The 20,028-nt window shown below is 40.3% G+C and overlaps 1 protein-coding gene across 1 annotated transcript in view; it reads right to left on the bottom strand.

Annotated features, from left to right (window-relative positions):
• The window catches only part of FBXL7 (F-box and leucine rich repeat protein 7), a 156,940-nt gene that overhangs the window by 108,000 nt on the left and 28,912 nt on the right, over positions 1-20,028 (bottom strand). The window contains exon 2 of the mRNA XM_026701051.2: positions 6,726-6,815. Within this exon, the coding sequence (XP_026556836.1) occupies positions 6,726-6,815 (90 nt within the window). The remainder of the gene's footprint in view (positions 1-6,725; positions 6,816-20,028) is intronic.

Raw genomic sequence — 20,028 nt, 5'->3', positions numbered from 1 at the left:
TCTAGACACCTCCAACGGCTAGCAGCCAACGTGGTAACCAGAGAGAGAAAGAGAGGTTAGCAAAAAACCTCTCCAGAGCTGATTTCACTAGTAACTCACGAGCGCTCGTAGTCCCAGAGAGATTTTTTCCGCAGGTAGCCCAGCCGTTCCAGCACCATGAGTTCCAACCCAGTATTCCCTGCGTTTAAACCAGACGAAGAGAAGTGGGAATCGTATAAGAACCGTTTCAATCATTACATCGATGCGGTCGGCCTGGCGGATGCGGGAGAGCATCGGAAAAATCCTATTTCTTAATCTACTGCGGAGCCACTGTTTACGATACCGCCGCAGCACTCGTAGCGCCGAGAGAATTAAAAACGTTCCGTGGTCCGAGTTGCTTGAGATCCTCACTAACCACTACGCTCCCAGACCTTCACAAATCGCCAGGAGGTTCACGTTCCGTATGAGGAAGCAATCAAGTAAGGAGACCATCAATCAATATATGGCCGCCCTCAGAACAGCAGCCCTGCACTGCGGGTTTGGAACATACCTGGAGGACATGCTCCTCGATCAATTAGTTTGTGGGGTCAAGGATCTCAACCTACAGAGGCGACTGCTAGCTAAAAAGACCTCAACCTTGCGCAAGCGGTAGAGGAGGCCCTAGCAGCCGAGCTAGCAACGAACTCAGCCACCGAAATTCAGGGCCCAAGTGCCAAGCTAGCATCGTTCCCAGTCCATTCCGAAGAGGTGGAAGCGGAGGAAGCCCACAACGATGAGAACGATGTCCATCGCCTCACCAATGACAGACGGTCGCAGGTAGGGGCCAAACAAGAATACACCGGTCCACCCAAGCACATCACGCTGTGCCTAGCCTGTGGGGGATCACATCAAAGGGCCACCTGCAAGTTTAAAGGAGCCGTTTGCAACAACTGCCATAAGAGGGGGCACATTGCGAGAGTCTGCCAAGCCCCCAAAGCGCTGCACACAGACCCCCGTCCTCGCACTCGGGACCACAGAGGCAAGTATTAAACTGTCGCACGCACCGCCTTGCCAGGCGTACTGGCCACACTGTTAGTAAAATTTCTCTCTCCGTTTCCCTAGAAGGTAAACCGTGCCACATGGAGGTTGACACAGGGTCAGCGCTCTCAATAATCTCGTGGAACACCCTCAAGAGACTCCACCCCAGCCTATCTACTACCCGGCTTCAGAGATGCCAGTTCGGTCTGAAGGACTACCAGGGGAAGGCCATTCCGTGATCGGCAGAGGCAAGTTCTTTGTCAGTTTTAGAGCTTTTAAAGGCCACCTACCTCTAGTGGTAGTTAACGGCAATCTACCCACCTTATTGGGGCTCGATTGGTTTCCCCACCTCGGCCTAGGGTTAACAGGAGTCCATGCTGTCTCAACCTCAGACACTGACTCCTTATTCGCTGACTACGCAGATGTGTTCAGCGAAGAGCTGGGGTGTTATAATGGAACCCCATCTCGTTCACCGTTGACCCCCAGGCAGTCCCAATCAGATTAAAACCACGTAGAGTTCCATTTGCTATTCGACCAAAACTAGACGCTGAATTGGATAAACTACTAAAACAAGGGGTCATTGAGCCAACAGATTTCGCCAAGTGGGAGACGCCCATTGTCACACCCTCAAAAAAGATGGTAGCCTGAGAATTTGCTCGGACTACAAGACAACAATCAATAAATATTTACAAGTTAGCGCCTACCCTGTGCCCGTCATTCAGCACTTATTGCACACATTCGAACCGGGCAGTATTTTTGCTAAATTGGACATGTCTCAAGCATATCAACAGTTCCCTGTTGATAACCAAACAGCGGAACTTCAGACCATCGTCACTCACAGGGGTGCCTTCCGATGCAAGCGTCTCCAATTTGGCGTAAGTGTTGCCCCGGGTATTTTTCAGTCCCTCATGGAGCGGATTTTACAGGGCCTCCCTGGTGTAGTACCCTACTTGACGACATCTTGGTCTCGGCCAGGGACAGACCCCAACTCTTCCAGAGAGTGCGAGCAGTGTTAGAGAGGTTCAGACAGCATGGCCTCAAGTTAAAAAAAAAGAAAAATGCGCCATTGCCACTAGACAGGTGGACTTTCTGGGTTATAAAATTGACGCCTCTGGCATTCACCCCCTGGAGTCCAAGGTTAGGGCGATCCACGAAGCTCCCACACCGACCTCCAAAACGGAGCTACAAGCTTTCTTGGGGCTCCTAAACTTTATGCATCCTTCTTGCCCCATAAAGCCTCAGTAGCCGAACCCCTACACAGATTACTAGACAAAAAGTCACCGTGGCACTGGGGGCACAAAGAAGACCAGGCGTTTAACGCCGTCAAATCACTACTTACGTCAGAGGCAGTGCTCATCCAATTCGACCCCAACCTTCCTTTAGTACTGGCAGCAGACGCATCCCCTTTTGGAATTGGGCGGTCCTTAGTCACCGACTCGCCAATGGCGCCGAGGCCCCCATCGCCTTTTTCTCCAGGACGCTCTCGCCACGGAGCGAAATTACAGCCAAATTGACAAGGAAGCCCTAGCAGCTGTTGCAGCCGTGAAAAAGTTTCACGAATTCCTTTTGGCCACTTCTTGAACTGGTCACCGACCATAAGCCCCTTCTGGGCCTACTGGCGGCGACAAACAGACACCTCAAGTCCTCTCCCCTCGGATGACACGGTGGACACTTTTCCTAGCGGCCTACTCATACAAACTTATCCACCGCCCGGGCAAAACTCTATCCCACGCTGACGCGCTCAGTCGCTGCCCCTTACCCGCTCCGGCTGAAGACCCAGCTCCTGTCAATGCCATTTTTGAAATCACACAGTTGGACCTGCCCATCACCACCCTTGACATCGCCGCCAAAACCAAGGCAGACCAAACGCTCGCCCAGGTGCTCGACTGGGTGAGGAGGGGTGGCCGGGAGGCAACGTTGATAACAAATTCGCACCCTTTAAGACTCGCATGCAGGAGCTGTCCAGTTTGCAGGGTTGTCTTCTGTGGGGCACTCGAGTGGTCATTCCGACCTCGCTGCGTACCCGAGTCCTGGAGCGTTGCACGAGGGACACCCGGCATTGTGAGAATGAAGGCGTTGGCACGCAGCTACGTGTGGTGGCCGGGTCTAGGCGAGGACATTGTCAATTGGGTAAGTTCCTGCAGCATTTGCCAGGAATCCCGTCCTGCTCCCCCCATCGCCACCCCTACCAGATGGGAGAGCGCCAGCGCCCTGGTCTAGAATCCATATCGATCTGGCCGGCCCGTGCATGGAAAGATGTTCCTAGTGGTCGTGACGCGCTTATTCCAAGTGGATAGGCGTGGCACAGCTATCCACGACCACCACACTAGCAATCACCAGCGTGTTAACGCGCCTGTTAGTTACACATGGACTACCCGACTCCTTGGTCTCCGATAATGGCCCACAGTTCGCATCAGTAGAAATTCAGCCGTTTTGCAGCCAACCTTGGCATTCGCCACATTTTCACAGCCCCATTTCACCCTGCGAGTAATGGGTTGGCTGAAAGGGCCGTCAGGACCACCAAAGAGGCCCTCGCTAGGTTTGGCAGAGATGACTGGCACCACAAACTCTCACGGTTCCTGATGAGCCAGCACTCAACCCCTGTGCAGTCACCAATAAGTCCCCAGCGGAACTTCTGATGGGCCGGCGCCTGAGGACTGTATTAGATAGACTGCACCCACAATACTGCCCTGACTCTCCCCTCGCTTCCACTTCGGGGGTTAGACATTTTATGTTACAGGAGCCGGTATTCGCAAGGAATTTCGCTGGGGACCCGCTTTGGATTCCGGGCGAGGTCATCGCCGTCACGGGCCGAGATCGTATAGAGTCAGGCTGGAGGATGGTCGCGTCTGGAGGAGGCACATAGACCAACTCAGAAGGCGCCTCAGCAACCTCGCAAACAAGAATCCAGAGCCTCCAGTCGAAGGGGAACCGTCTCATCCGCCGCCCAGCCACACCGCACCCAGCGACCAGTCTGCGCCAGCGGTCGTTCCGGTCAGCCCAAACTCGGACAACAGCGCCCAGAGAGTTGACCAACCTGGTCCAACCCACGAGAGCTCGACCCAGAAACCAACCCGGTGGTTCCCGAGGATGCCCAGTCCAGAGAGAGTGTTGGCGACACTATGCCAGCTCAACCGTCACAGACTGATACCGAACGGACAGTCAATGTTCCCGAGTTGCGCCGCTCCGGGCGCCAACACAAACCCCCCGTCTACCTCAAGGACTATGCATGTTCGCATCTGGGGGGAAGGGGTGTTATGTCCTGAGGACTCAAGGAGTTCTCACTCAGGTCCACTCACTTTGTGTGGGCGATATTCCCCCATTCCCATTGGTTGGTTCTCCCCAGCAGCCAGCTATAAAAGCAGGCTGCGGGGTCCAACTGGTTGCTGATTGCTGCGAGCCAGTTCCAGGCTTGGCAAGCACGGTCAGCCCTTTATTTGTAAAATAAAGTACTGTTGCACTCATGCTCTGGTTCAGCCTCTCATTGCTCAAACTTAACAATTAGCTACAAATGTGTCCCTTTTATTTTTTATAATATATAGATGTGGGGCATTTTTCCTATTTCAGAAAGGGAACCCTTTGCAGTAAATTTGGCTTAATGACTTTTGAGTGTTATGATTAATAGGAGAAATTTTTTAAAAGCAAGCATAAGGCAGCTGTTACAAAACAGGGATATCAAATTAAACCAAAACATACTAATGTGGTATAAAATTCTACTGAAAAGGGATACATTTGGAGTTCTAGGGAAAAGAAGTGGAGAAAGTTCCATAGACTTAAAAAAAAAACTCTTCAGTTTTTGTTTTTTTAACACATCTGGAAAAAAAACAACTGAGATTCCAGCTGAAACTCTCAGAGCAGACTTTTTGAGATTACTCATTGGCAAAATACATATTTTTACCTTCCAGAAAGAACATACTATTTCTCACTGTAAATCAAATCATAAAAGAACATAATTTCTCGCAATGGCCTTGATCACTCAGGATGAATTACGCATGTATTTTTATAACACTTTTCAATAGAAGCTTTTCACACATTTAGAAAAGTAAAGAAACAGTAATGATGAGGAATCACAGAAAACTCTCTTCCTACTATATTAGGAAGTTCCCCACCAGGGAATTCCATAAATCTAAGGCCTACAGCTTTGAAAGTTATAGAGGAAAATATATTTCCTCTCATACTTTCTACACTATGAAAGGAAAAATAGAGAATAAAGCAAATGATCATGAGAGATGTTGCATTCATTCTGCTAATAAAATAGCACGCTTTAGAGAATAATTGATCATTCTCATCTAACAATCAGAGCATGTACTTTAGTTGTACTGTTAATTATACTCAACTGTGCTCAATATGTGTAGATTAATAATAACGCTACAAAGTATTTGTATAATTTTTGTATCAGTTCTTGATATAAACATAACTGGATATATTATGCCTGAATGACTTACTCAGTTGTAAGAGTCAGTGTGCTTTGCATCTTTTTTTTTTCCTAGGGGGCATGCATAAGCGCACCAACGTGCCTACCGTCCCTGTCCTATTGTTTCATTCATATATATATATATATATATATATATATATATATATATATATATATATATATATATATATATATATGCACACACACACACACACACACACACACACATATATATATATATAATGTTTTTCTTATATGTATCCACGTATTCATAACTATGTTTTTACTTATACCTGTTATCTTGTAAGCAATTGTAAGCAAATAAAATAAAATAAAATAATAAATAAATAAAATATTTTCTTAAAGTGACTTTTTCTCACCATCTCACTCTCTACTCCTCCACTTAAGCATAGAGCTTTCCAAATTTCCTCCCAACTCTAAAGCACTTCATCCATGTGTTTTCCAACAACCCATTATTCTAGTTTTATGTACATTAATTCACTTGGCATACACTTCTAAGAAGCAAAAAAATGTTATCTATAGATCAACTTCCAGAATAATGCCATTTCTATCCAAAGAAATGTAGCTAGCTAGGTGCCACTGAGTCTGGGTGAATCCTCACTGTTTTATCTTTTTTTCTAGCAATAAATGGCAGCTCTTCCAAGCGCAATCCTGAAAGAATCTTTTTTTGTTTAAACATAAGATGTAGCAAGAAAATTGAACCACACTAATACAGAATTAAAGGGAGTCTTTGGGCTTCAGACTCTTGGTTAGCAACTGCTCTAATTTGCTGCAGTGCTGAACAAGGGGTACTTACGGCTGGTCCTCAGAGTTCTAGGTGTAACACCATCACTGTGCTCACCTGATCACTGTTTCTGACATTCCCTGCTGGCTTCCCACAAGGAAAGTCAATGGACAAGCCAGGAAGAAGTCGAAGTCACATGAGGGCCTTGCTTAGTGAACTGAACAATTCTAGCTTAACAACAGCAACTGGAACCACCATCACTAAGCAATGCAGTCACATAACATTGAACTTTACAATTGTCACTTAGTGACAGCAATTCTGGCTCCAATTGCTGTTGCAACCTGAGGACTACCTATATTTGGAAAGTATTCCTTCAATGCCCCTATTGGAGGAGTATAACATATTAAAATATAACTTATGACAAACTAAACTTGGGAGAAGGCATGATGTTGCTTTTGGGCTCTTGCCTGATTTTGCCAGAGACAGGGATTTCTAAGGATCAATGGAGAACTGTTAGTGGTTCTAAAAGTGTCCCAGGACCAAACAGAAAAAGGACACTCATTTGCGTACCTTCACTAGTGGCGGCATTCTTTTGAGTCTTGGTTGGAGTGTGATCTGTACTTGAACTCACGTCGGATGAGATGCTTGAGCTGCCTTTACCTGCAAAGAAAGATTGGAACTTTAAAAAAAACCCTTTTACTTTAGGTAACAAGGCTTTAATTATCACCAAATATCTGGTTTCCAAAATTAGATCATAAGGCACATTCTGGAAATCTAAAATAGAGAAGGAAAAGGCTCTTAAGAGCCATAGCACAGAACTGTAAATGTTTTTATAAACATTATTAAAATTCTATGCATAAAATAAACATTAAAAAACACAACAGGAAAAACATATAAACATATACGAATATAAAAATCAAATACAAAAATCAAATAAAAATATGGTCCACTTTTGCACTTGATTTTCCTCATAGATCCATTAACCATTTCTTATTCTTCTAGATTGTTGTAATCACTACATTTTCCACAACCTCAGCCACCTGTGAGACAAACTGATTTGCTGTGGAATTTCAAACCCAGTTTATGGTACAATACAACATTTCAACATATGAAATTCAAGATTTTAAAAGAATGGGATCACAAGCATTCAGATGAAAATAATTCATTTATTAATTCTAAAACATCATAGTGAGTTAAAGTTTTCATTGTCTTTTCTTATTTTAAGCTGAAGAAAGCTAACTTGATGGGAAAGGGAGTTCACAGAATGGGTGTTATAATAAAATCCTCTGTTTTTAAAAAAGCAGAACATCAAAATGTCTGCCAAAAAATAGAGTTTTGCTTTCCCTCCAAAAAAAGTTGCCACCCTAAACAGCACTGTGCAATATGGACAAGAAGGGTAGAAGAAGAACTATGTTGTTTTTTTTAATCTCATTTCAAATTTGAAAAAAAAAATGGTTTTATGTAGGATAGGTGTTTTGATACCATACATTTCAGTAACATCTGATACAGATTCCAGAAGAAGAGATTGCAAGTCCTTTATCTAAGTCATATATACAACATTTGTCTTTTTTTATAAAAAATAAATAAATCTGCATTTTTTATAACATTATGTTGAAGGGTTTTTGCAAACCAGACAAGAATTTCATACAGAGAGAACAGACCACTTGCAGCATCAGGATGTCAGAACAAATCATTGTGAAAGACCGATTCTTCAGGGAAGCTGGAGACGTAAGGCCCATCTCACAGATGTCTGATGAGGTTCACTTCCTCCCTTCAGCCAGCTAGGTAATCAATGGGGCCTCATGAAAATCCCAACAATGACTTCATAGTGAAGTTTATCATTTATGAATTTGATTTATTTCAAACATTTCTGTACCACCCAATCCCAAGACCTTGGGTGGGGTACAACAATAGAAACAATAGAAAATGACCCGAAAGTGGCATTCTGACTGTGTCAATTACCACCTGAAAGATCCAACAACACAAGAAACAACAACACAATATATAATGCTCTCTTCCAAATAATCTAGGCACCAAAAGCCTTCTAAAAAGACAAAAAACACAGCATCTTTTTAAATACTAGAAGAGAGGAAGATAATGTATTTCTGCGTTCACAGCTTACTTTAGAAACAGAAAAAAGTATTTTCATTATCCAAGTCAGAAGGCTGTATCTGGGGGGAGAGGTAAAGAGAGAGAGAGATTAGTTCCTATTGGGAGAACTGACTGCTCAACCCCCACGGTGCATTTATTGAAGCAATTTACATAGCCATTCATCTCCCCAATAACATAGCTGGAAGGGACCTTGGAGGTGCAACCTCCAGCTCAAGGAGGAAATCCTATAATATTTTATCCAATCTCTTCTTGAAAATCTCCAGTGTTGGAGCACCTCTGGATTCTGGGAAGAGTACAAATATTAAAAGAAACAAAAACTATGGCAAGTTCAAAAATTATATATATATATATATATATATATATATATATATATATATATAGAGAGAGAGAGAGAGAGAGAGAGAGAGAGAGAGAGAGAGAGAGAGAGAGAGAGAGAGAGAGAGGAGTGTACATGCCTAGAGTTCCACTTCAGATGGTTGAGACTGTAACCAGGCAATGGGGCTTGCTTATCCTCCTGGCCCTATGCCTGTGGGAATATCCAAGTCTTGATTACCTTACAAAAGGCCAACAAGGTTAAGGCCATTTAGATCTTGGGAGATGGGGGGTGGGAGGATACTTTTCCACAGGAGAGGACAGTGCATTGATAAGTGTAAGAAATTCTGTGGGCCAATACATTTTGTAAGAAATTCAGAAAGCAGATTAATGCTATTCAGCAATGTCTGTTACAAGCCGTGATGATGTGTCATTGCACAAATGATATGTATATGTAATGATACAATGTCTGATGCAAACACACAAATAATATCATTTGCATGATGGTGTTATTACACATCATAATTTGTTTCCCTTGAAGTTGCTTCTGACGCCAGCTACTGTATATTCCAGATCCCTTGGGAACATGTCATCCTATTTCCTCCTGTTCCTAATCCAAATCAAAGTGACATAAGTAACATAAAACTAAGATGTAAGGTAACATAATAAGATCAATCTTTACATCAGGCCTGGTTGTAAATCTTGACTCTCCAGACACCTAACCTCTCTGTCATGACCACTCAACACAAAAGTCCAACAGAACTCCAGTGATGGCTTGATCAAGAAGGAGGGTGATTCAAATTCACCAGCAACGACCCTGAACAATAAATACGCAGGGTGTATTGAGAGAACCTTTTTATTACGGCAATGTTAATGTGGCTAATGGTGGAGTAATTAGGCTACAGGAATTAACCATGAATGTGATTAGGTAATAAGGGGTAATAATGGATAATGGTGGGTAATAAGGGGGAAATTACTATAAATACAGGGTTCCAGTGAACTCAGTTTAGAGCTGGCTTTAATTTTATTTGCTTGACTGTTTTCATGGTGTCCTTGCAGATGTAAGAATTAAAATTTTGTTTATCAAAACAAGGATTTTGTATTTTCTTTGATCCACGCATTTGACGTACAGAGCGGTTGAGAGGAAAGTCAGCTCTTTACTCCATTATCTCTTTACAATATCATGGCTGAAGGTACCGATGTTGATGGGGGGTTGGCAGACATTTCGGAGGTGGGGGCGGATGCTGCAGTTGGCAGAGCTGAAGCGCTTCCTAAGCAACCCTCAACCCAATTGGATGATACTGTTTTCCCCCTTGAAAGTGTGCATTCTGATAATGCAAGGCGTGAGAAGGATTCTCAAGGCGTGGTACGCCCGAAAATCTGGAAGGAATGGAAGTCAAGATTGGAGTTGAAGGAAGATACTGTGGGGACGGCTTTGCAAGAGAAGCCTCCCATTTTTGTGTCAATGGCTACCAGAATGTTTGACAAATGGCGGGAACATCAGATTGCTGATGAGGACAAGTGGAGCACTTCCACCATCAGCTTAAACACTAGTACTTTAGAATTGCTTTGTGTCAAGTATGGTGAACTGAGCCTTAGAGGCTCTACACCCCGGAGTGGTTGGGAAACTCTGGGGCAGGGAATTAGAACTGAGGACACATCCCTTTTCAGTTCAAGTACAAGAGAAAGTAGGGATTTGAGTAGGACGTCAGAGGGAGAATTTTCTGCGGAGGTAGATGAATCATTAGCAGAAGTGGTAGGAATATCGGGAGCTCGCAGAAAAACTTCTAAACCAGTAAGCTCCAGAGTAGACTGTAGAGAGGGGCATATGGGGAGTAGGCAACCAGTCTCATCCTGGGGTCCATCTGGAGCATCTGGATATTGGCCCCAATGCATGGTTTGGGGACCACCTCCTGTAAACACGTCATTTGATGGGAACTGTGACAGGCTGGCATTATTTTTAAGCCAAGTTGTGAACCACCTGGAGTTATATTCAAATTGCTACCCTTCGCAGTGGTCTATTATAGTCGCTATAACGGTGGTCTTAACAGGTGACGTTGCCAATTGGGTGGCAGAATTGCACAGTGTGCATGCAAAGAAATTGATTGATGTTGGATTATATTTGGATGCACTTAGGGTTCAGTTTGAAGATAGGTCTAGGATTCATCAGTATGAAGAAGTGTTAATGTCATTAAGGCAGGAGGGCACACCTGTTGTAGAATATGTAAGAGATTTTTGAAAGTTGGCAACTAGGTTGCACACCTGGCCTGAAAGATTATTGATTAGGGAGTTTAGGTCTGGTTTAGATAAGGCATTGAGGCAAGCTTGTCTTTACAGTGGGGGTTCCCCAGAAACTGGGGAAATGTTGTAAAACGGTTGTAGAATTGGATGTTGGGTTACGGGAATTTTGCCCTACATTCGAAGGCCCCAGAAAACAAAATAAGGGAGCATTAACAGCAAGAGGAAAGACGGGAGAAGAGGGTAAAGGTAATGTTAGAGGAAGAGTTTTTGATGAGGTGTTTTCAGTGTCAAGGTTTAGGACATCAGGCGATAGAGTGTCCATCTATAGAAACTGATTATAGAAAGCAAGTAGCTAGGGTTCCTGGCCCCACTAGTAGTAATATATAAAGTAGTGGTATGGCACATGGTACGAGAAAAGGGTTGGGTAGCTCTGAAAAATCTCAATGTGTGTCACAAAAGGCGGATACAGATGTAATGATGAGTGGTCGTGGGAGGAAGATACATGATGCCCAACCACCCAGAGTAGTCTTGGGGTTAAATGATAGCGGAGAGGACATTCCGGAAGAGGAGGATTCGGTGAGTAATCCTGTATGACCATTTATTATACCGGTAGTATTGGAGAATCAGATAAGAAAAATAAGAGGTCAGTATGGAGCATTAATTGACACCAGATGTACTAGATGTTTAATTAGTAAATGAATAGTTGATGAATTGGAGTTATCAGTGGAGGATTTGCCCACATCTGTGTGATTTGAGCAAGTGGATGTCTCGTTATCGGGTGGGGGTCCTGCCACTTAATGACAACCCCTATAAAGCTGGAGATAGGGAATCATTGGGAATCTTTACGATTTATTGTGGTACCAGACATGTGGGAGGTGCTCATTTTGGGTTTAGTATGGTTGGACAAATGGAAACTCACGGTATGGTGGGAAGATGGGTTCTGGAAGTTATGAATTGTAGTTGGCCCTACGCCTCCTCCTTATGCAAAATAGGGAAGCTATAACAGCTGTGATTGAATTAGAACCAATACCCTACCCTGATGTATATAAAGATTTGTCAGATGTATTTAGTGAAAAAGAACGTGAAACATTACTACCATATAGAACAACGGATTGTGCGATTGATTTGATTCCTGGGGCAAAGTTTCTGAAACCAAGAATGTACGTCATGACTCCAAGAAAAAGGATGGTAGATTATGCCTTTGTGTTGATTTTCATGGGCTCAATGCCATTTGTGTAGACAATGTATACCCCTTACCGTTAATCAACGATTTGTTAGCAACGTTAGCAACCGGCCATTATTTCACTAAATTGGATTTACGTGAAGCTTACTATCGAGTTCGGATTAGAGAATGGGATCAGTGGAAAACTACTTTCAATTGCCCCCTTGGAAGCTTCCATTTTAACATTATGCCATTTGGGTTGCAGGGAGCACCTGCCATCTTCATGCAATTTATAAATGAAGTATGGCAAGAAAATTTATATCGCGGCGTTTTAGTATACTTAGATGACATCCTGATTTACACTAAAGCAATGGAAGAACATGTAGCATTGGTGTGAACTGTTCTGAAAAAATTACTTGAGGCTAAGCTGTATGTGACACTTTCAAAGTGCGAGTTTTATTGCACGTCGTTAGATTAATTGGGGGTATAGAATATCAAATAAAGCATTAGAGATGGATCCCAATAAAGTAAAAGCGGTAGTCAACTGGAAAGCCCAAAGACAAGAAAGCAGTTACAAAGTTTTCTAGGCTTCGCAAACTTTTACCTATTACAAGGATTAAAGTACAAATTCGAAGTATGGACAGATCATAAAAATTTGCAGGCTCTACAAAAGCTGAGAAAAGTGTCCCCTAAACAAGTGAGGTGGGCTTTGTATTTTAAATGTTCTGATTTCCAACTGCGATATGTTCCTGGAGGTAAAACATCACGGAAGATGCACTATCTCAACTACCCCAATACAATTTATGTAAAGATGAGGTTATTCAACCTATGATTGATACAGGAACATTGCCCGAACATTAGGCTATAGGAATTAACCATGAATGTGATTAGGTAATAAGGGGTAATAATGGATAATGGTGGGTAATAAGGGGGAAATTACCATAAATACAGGGTTCCATTGAACCCAGTTTAGATCTGACTTTAATTTTATTTACTTGACTGTTTTCATGGTGTCCTTGCAGATGAAGGAATTAAAACTTTTTGTTTATCAAAACGAGGATTTCGTATTTTCTTTGATCCACGCATTTGACCTACAGAGCAGCTGAGACTCTCATTCAGGAGACTGTTTATTTATCAGAAATTTCTCATTTATTTATTTATTTTTATTATAGACAAGAATTAAGCAGACTTCAGTATAGAGAAAAGTTTTTTTTCCCTTAGTCTACTATATGTTCCAGGTTTTGAATTTCATTTTTATCTTCCTGCTTTCTGAACATCTAAGATGCTTAGCTCTTCTCTTCATGCAAAGGCATCTGCTCTTTATTAATATAATTTTGTTTTTTGTTTTCTGAGACTGCTGGTTCCTGCCCTGCCAGCTTCATTCCTTACATTTAGTATATAGTTTTAGACATCATCATCACCAGCAGAAGTACCATTATGCACAAGGGAAAATGTACATAACCTTTGCTGTATAACATAATGCTAGGATACCATTTTATATGCTGCCCAGCATATGGTTCTCATGAAACCCTCTGCTGAAAAAATACTGTAAACTATACTAAGCAAAAACATCCCACCCTTACTCTATGAGAACACCTGAAAACAGATGGAAATATTCTCTGAAGTCAAGACAAGGAAGAACTGTCTGGTGCCAGTCTCAGATAGATCCCTGATGCCTAATTTACACCTACTTAGAAGAAACTAAAAAAAAAAGAGTGAGAAAGGAAGATGATTTTCCTTCTGCACTGCAGACCAAGATTTATTCTGCACAAGACTTAGAAATATATGCTCTGAAGGGTTCTCTGTAATGGAAAATAAAGCGTTTTGGCAGATGTTAGGTTTTTTTACAATGACATTTTTTATGTTGGAAGCTCACATATTCCTATATGTTAAGCACCATCACTAAACACAATCACAGTAGTGCAGCTTGTAAGCCTACTGGAATAGTTAAGCAATTTTAGATTTTGGCTTTATTTGTAAAAAAAAAAAAAAGAAGAAGAAGACGACTCTTTTAATTAGTGTGCAGAACTAAATCTCAATATTTTTAAAACAGGAAGAATGTTTGCTTTTCAATTACTTAACTGTAGATGCAACAATTACCTTTCTGCTTGCCCTAAGCTCTTCTGTTGAGTTGGATGAAGGTAAGAATAAACAGAAGTTGACTTTTGAATGAAGGAAATAATTCAGTCTGGGTCTTGTCTGGTTCTCATGATGAACTGGTCTTGTTTTTTAAGGTTTATTCTATTTCAGTGTTTAATTCAATGTAATTCAGTTGTTTGCATCAAGCTTAAACTAATGGATCTTTGGCTGGTGGTAAAAGAAAAAATGGATCACACAACTCTCACTTCAACTTATGATAGATGAGCTGCCACCCGGGATACATTTCTGCTTTAGATGATAGCATATATTATTTCACCTACTTTAAGCAGTGGCAAACCAAGCTTGCTTTGATGTCTCGATAATGAGCAATGAGATGAATAGAAAAAAATATATTGCAGACTGACACAGAAGTCAAAGCAGCAAACATTTTTAAAGAGTAATTAGAATGTAATTAAGCAACTAACAGACAACCAGGAGATCACTGAAAATCTATGGTAAGACATCAAGAATTAACACTTGGAGCTGAGCAGCTAGCAGGTCCATAATTTCATAAACACCACTGGGAATGTGGATCAACTAAAAGGCAGTATGGAAACTGAAAAGGATAGCAATACATATATGTAATAGAGGATGGATATGTAAATGTATACATCATTCAAAGCACTGCTTTGGAATAAAGATAAGATGCTTCCTAGATCTATCAGATAGAACTTTGTAATATGGATCAGCATTTCAGTCCTAAAGTTCTAAAACAAACCTTCATATTCTTTGGAATTGAACCATCAACTGGCATATATAAGAAGAAGGGCTCTCTTTAAAGTTAGACACTGGCCTTCTTTTGTAATGCAAAGGATTTGATAAGTCTTGTAGTCCTGTTTCCCCAAAAAAGGAGCATTCAAATATGAGCTTAAATATGATTTGTGGTATTATTCCCAATTTTGTGTGGAACAAAATATTCTATTGGTTCTCTAAGTTTCCTAAACATAGAAGGTGGTATAAGTAGAGTAAACAGAAACATCATTTTAGTTGAATAGAGGTTGATGCAACAGTACATGTCAATTGCAGCTATAAATAGGAAACTACTGTAGATCAGGTATCCCATTTTTTTTCGATTGCAAATCATGAAATTAATTAATTCTAGATGATCACATATGGAAGCTCCCGTACACTGGAAGAAAACTAATTACTTCTTTTTTCAAGCCATGAATCTTATCTAATTAATATACTTGAGGTACAGTATATGTTGGTACAGTATACAGGTAAATATTTTGTGGGTCAGGCATCTGAGGAAGCATATTTTCAAATTATAATAAATCAGTAGGTACCAATGTTTACAGCATAAATTAAAAGAAATATCTCTGCCTCTTGCCCCAGAAAATTGACTCATAATTTTAGATATTAAAAGTAAGTATTTATTTATTTTTTCCTTCTTGTTACATAATTCATGCAAGCAACTGAGGGAAATAAGCATTCATCATGAAATCAACTTCACAGGCACAAATATTTAGGTATTTTATCCATGCGCATGCATATATGTTCAGTTTTATGTTTACATAAAGAGCTATAGAGATAGATACAGGCATATATTATGGCTAGAGGGCAGGGAGAGACACACAGGAAGTTATTTTCTCCACTATAAAAACAACACAAGACTATGATAGCTTAAATCCTCATGCATCATAAATTTTCTCAATTCAATGTCAAACTGCATGAGAACCACTACAACATTGCAGCTTCTGTCTATTCCTTATCAGAAATCTTGGGTCATAATAAGAATTTCAAACTAGGATTCAACCCTGCCAGCACTTTCTAAATTTCTGAGACAGATAATGTTAGCACAGAAAAAGCTCACAATATATGGTTATTCCACCTGCTCTAGAAGATTTTGTTCTTAGGTACAGGTATAAGGAGTCATATTGAGCTGATACATTAAATGTATTAAAGATCCACAATGGTCAAATTATGATAAAAGAGTCAAAATCTGAATAGACTAGAATAGATTGGGCAAGTGTGATTGGACACACAAGGATCAGCTTACAGCCAAATCTGGAACTGAAATAGTACTGTTAATATAAATATGATAATAAAAGGAAGGAAGGAAGGAAGGAAGGAAGGAAGGAAGGAAGGAAGGAATGCAGGCTTGAACAAGAAAGAACACAACAGTAGAGTTCTTCAGATTTCTTATAATAAAATCATGCAATGATTCCAGAGCCAAAAGAGGAAGTTTGAACCTCATTTCTCTATTTGCCAATTAGGGTTGGGCTTAGAAACCATGCCCTTATAGACCTCAAAATTGAGTTCTGGGAGAACTGGAATATGTTGTGTGAATTCTGAATATTTCTGGAACTTTTTCTATGGATACCTCCTTCCATACTGCACTGCGTTGTTTCCATTTGTGAAGCAGGTTGGGGACTTTTTACAGCTTTTTATTCCCTGCCCAAAGGAAGGGGAAAACAGTGGACTCATTTTGCTAAGCATTCCCATTAAAGGGGTGTTAAACTGGCAGCCCACAGGCCGTATATATCACATGTTGGCCATGCCCATGCCCAGTTTAGCAAAGGGGAAAAAAGTTGTGACATGTCACGTGATGATGCTGTGATGATACAAGTTTGACACCCCTGCCTCTTTTTTTTCTACACAAAAAACATTTGACATACATTTAAAAGACAAATCAACATACACACACACACACACATACATTTTACAGTGTATATTGAGCAATGGTTTTTTTTTCTTTATCTTTATCATTGACGTGATCTGCCTTGTTACAATAACTCCTTCATTCTTTTAATGTTTTAATTTCTCTATATAATAGTTTATAATTAAATGCACATCTTCTGTCATTTCCATAACTTATCCAAATATCAAATATTACCTTTTTTTAACCAATCATACCAAATGGTCCATATTTCATAATAGTCACTATCTTGTTTATCTTTTAACAATTTGGTTAGGCTATCCATCTCAGCACATTCACGTATTTTTTTAATTACCATATCCTCTGAAGGAATGAAAGACAGTTTCCAGTTTTTTGCATAGATTATTCTGGCCACAGTTATGATGTGCAAAATTAAATATTGATATTTTTTCTCCATGTTTAAATCTATCATATTTAGCAGAAAGGTTTCAGGTTCAAGTTTTAAATTTTGTTTTATTATATTTAAAATCCAATTTCTAATATTTCTCCAAAACTTCTGAGCACATGGGCAAGTTCACCACATGTGAAAATATGTTCCTTGTGCATAGTTACATTTCCAACAGTTGGGTGGTAGGTTGGGGAACATCTTAGCCAGTCTCGCAGGAGGTAAGTGCCAACAATGAACCATTTTATATAAATTTTCTTTATATGAGACTGACATGGTTAATTTGTAATTTGTTTGCCAAATGTGTTCCCACTTCTAATTCAATACTATGACCCACGTTTTTAGCCCAAATTATCATAGATTCTGTGACTATTTCTTCTTATAATTTGTAATCCAAAAGATATATATATGTTTTACTAATTGTTTTCTTTTCCTCTCCTAGCCATATTTTATCTAATTCTTGTGGGATCATATTAAAGCCAAATGGTTCTCTATCTTTTTTATAATGGGTTTGTATTTGTGCAAAGGGCCACCATGCTATCTCCTTTCCTTGAATTTATATTTGGTTCCTATTTTTAAGCTCTCCAGTATCATATAGTAAATCTTTATACCTGACAATATTTTCATAATCCAATAGATTTGGATATGTGACTGCTTCCAAGTAGATAGCCACAATGGAACCTTTGGGTAGTGTTTTTTTTTAAATCTTTCCCCAGATATTGAACAACACATTTCTTACATGGTGCCTTTGGAAATATGAATGTTGTTTAGATTTTCCATCCCACATGAAGGTGTGCCAGACAAGTTGGAGATCAAAACCTTCTAATACTAATAACCTTCTATTTTCTAATTTAACCCAATCCTTAAGCCAGTTTACTATAGCAGCATCATAATATAATTCAAAATCTCGAAGGCCAAATCCTCCTTTTTGCTTGGCATCCTGTAATAATTTATATTTCTCTCTGGGTTTCTTTCCTCTGCCATATAAATTTAAATATCCATTTGTTTAATTCTACAAAAAAGTTCTTTTCCAACTTGACTGGCACTGAAACAGGAACAACAGTTTTGGCAAAATATTCATTTTTACTGACGAAATACGTCCCAATAGCAATAACTGCAATTTGGCCCAATTATCTAAATCTTTAACTATTTGCGTTATTAACTTATCATAGTTATCTTTTTTAATCGACGAACATCTAGCAGTCAACCAGATCCCTAAGTATTTTACTTTATTTACCACCTGCATACCTAATTTATTTGCTAGTTCTTTCTTCTGCTCCTTTGTACAGTTTTTTGTTAACACTTTTGTTTTTTCTTTGTTAATTTTTAACCCTGCCACCTTTTCATATTCTTCTATTTCTCTTAGTAGTATAGGGCTTGTTTCTAAGGGTTCTTCTAATATAAATGCCATATCATTGGCGAATGCCTGGAGTTTATATTCCTCTTTTTTAATTTTTATACAGTAGGGGAGCTAGGGAGCATTAGGGGTTACACCCCTGCCTTAAAGGATCTGCGAGGATGGCTAAATTCAGGAGGCAGAAGGGATGAGAAAGGAGGTTTCTACAGCAGGGAAATTGGTAAATTCTGCAGCTTCACCAGAACAACAACAAAAAAAGACTTTTATTATAATTGGAACTGTAAAGCAAGTGAATAAATCTACTTAGCTGTGAAAGAATGGCCCTCCTAACTTTGAACTGGTCTAGATTTTTTGTACAAAAGTGCTTTAGGTTAAAAAAAGATGCCTTGTTTTTCTTTTCCTACTTCTTATTATTAAACTTCCAACACCAGCTAACTATTTGGGAAAGAAAGACGAGTGGAATGCAGAGAGCTCAATCACCCAGTCCCAGACAAACCTTCTTCCAAAAGCCTCCTTCCTGCTCTATGTAGACCATATTGCTGATTGTGCAATAGAACTTTATCCCAAAGCTATATACAGGCAGTCCTCAAGTTACGACCTCAATTGAGCCCAAAATTTATGTTGCCAAGTGAAACATCTGTTAAGTGAGTTTGCTCCATTTTACAACTTTTCTTACCACCTTTGTTAAGTGATTCATTGCAGTTGTTAAGTTAGTAATATGGCTGTTACGTGAATCTGGCTTCCCCGCTGACTTTGCTTATCAAAAAAGCTGGTCCCATGCAAGAGCTCATCCCCTGACCCCAGGACACTGCAACCGTCACAGATATGATGAACCAGTTGTCCAGCATCTGAATTTTTATCATGTGACCATGGAGATGCTGCATAGGTCATAAGTGTGAAAAACCTTCATAAGCCATTTTTCTTCAGTGCTGTTGTAACTTTGAATGGTCACTAAATGAACTGTTGTAAGTCAAGGGCTACCTGTATATAAAAAGCTACTGACATGCCACTTTTCAACTCCGTGAAAACCTAAAAGAGAACCAACCATACCACATGAGTCCTTCATATCAACTGTAATCTCTGCAATGACTGGTCATCATATGTCTACTAACTGGAAACTGAAATGAACTCCTAAAAGAGGCTGGCTAATAGGAGATTTCCAATCCAAGGTCATAAGGGGTTGAATAAACTCCCTCTGGAAATCTGATCCAATAAGAAACAGAAAGAAATGGCTAGTTACTCCTCTTGTCTTGGTAATTTCTCTACATTTCTAAAAACATTTATCTGGTTCTGATTTGTGGGACTCTTATTACCTGAGTGTGAGTAATCACAAATTGAATTCAAACCACGTTGTATCTAGCAACTTCTCACAACCACAAAACTCAAAAATTATGATAATCTCCATTTTTGTATGAAATCTTGCACTTGCAACTACAAGCTTGGAAACATATCAATACATAAGTTCTCTGAAGCCAAGATGGGATTCAGTTGATGTTTCCAATAATC

This window comes from Pseudonaja textilis, chromosome 3 (assembly GCF_049901715.1).
Source record: "Pseudonaja textilis isolate UNSWEBS1 chromosome 3, rPseTex1.2, whole genome shotgun sequence".
In the NCBI taxonomy this organism is placed as follows: domain Eukaryota; kingdom Metazoa; phylum Chordata; class Lepidosauria; order Squamata; family Elapidae; genus Pseudonaja; species Pseudonaja textilis.
This window is presented reverse-complemented; position numbering and strand designations above follow the sequence as displayed.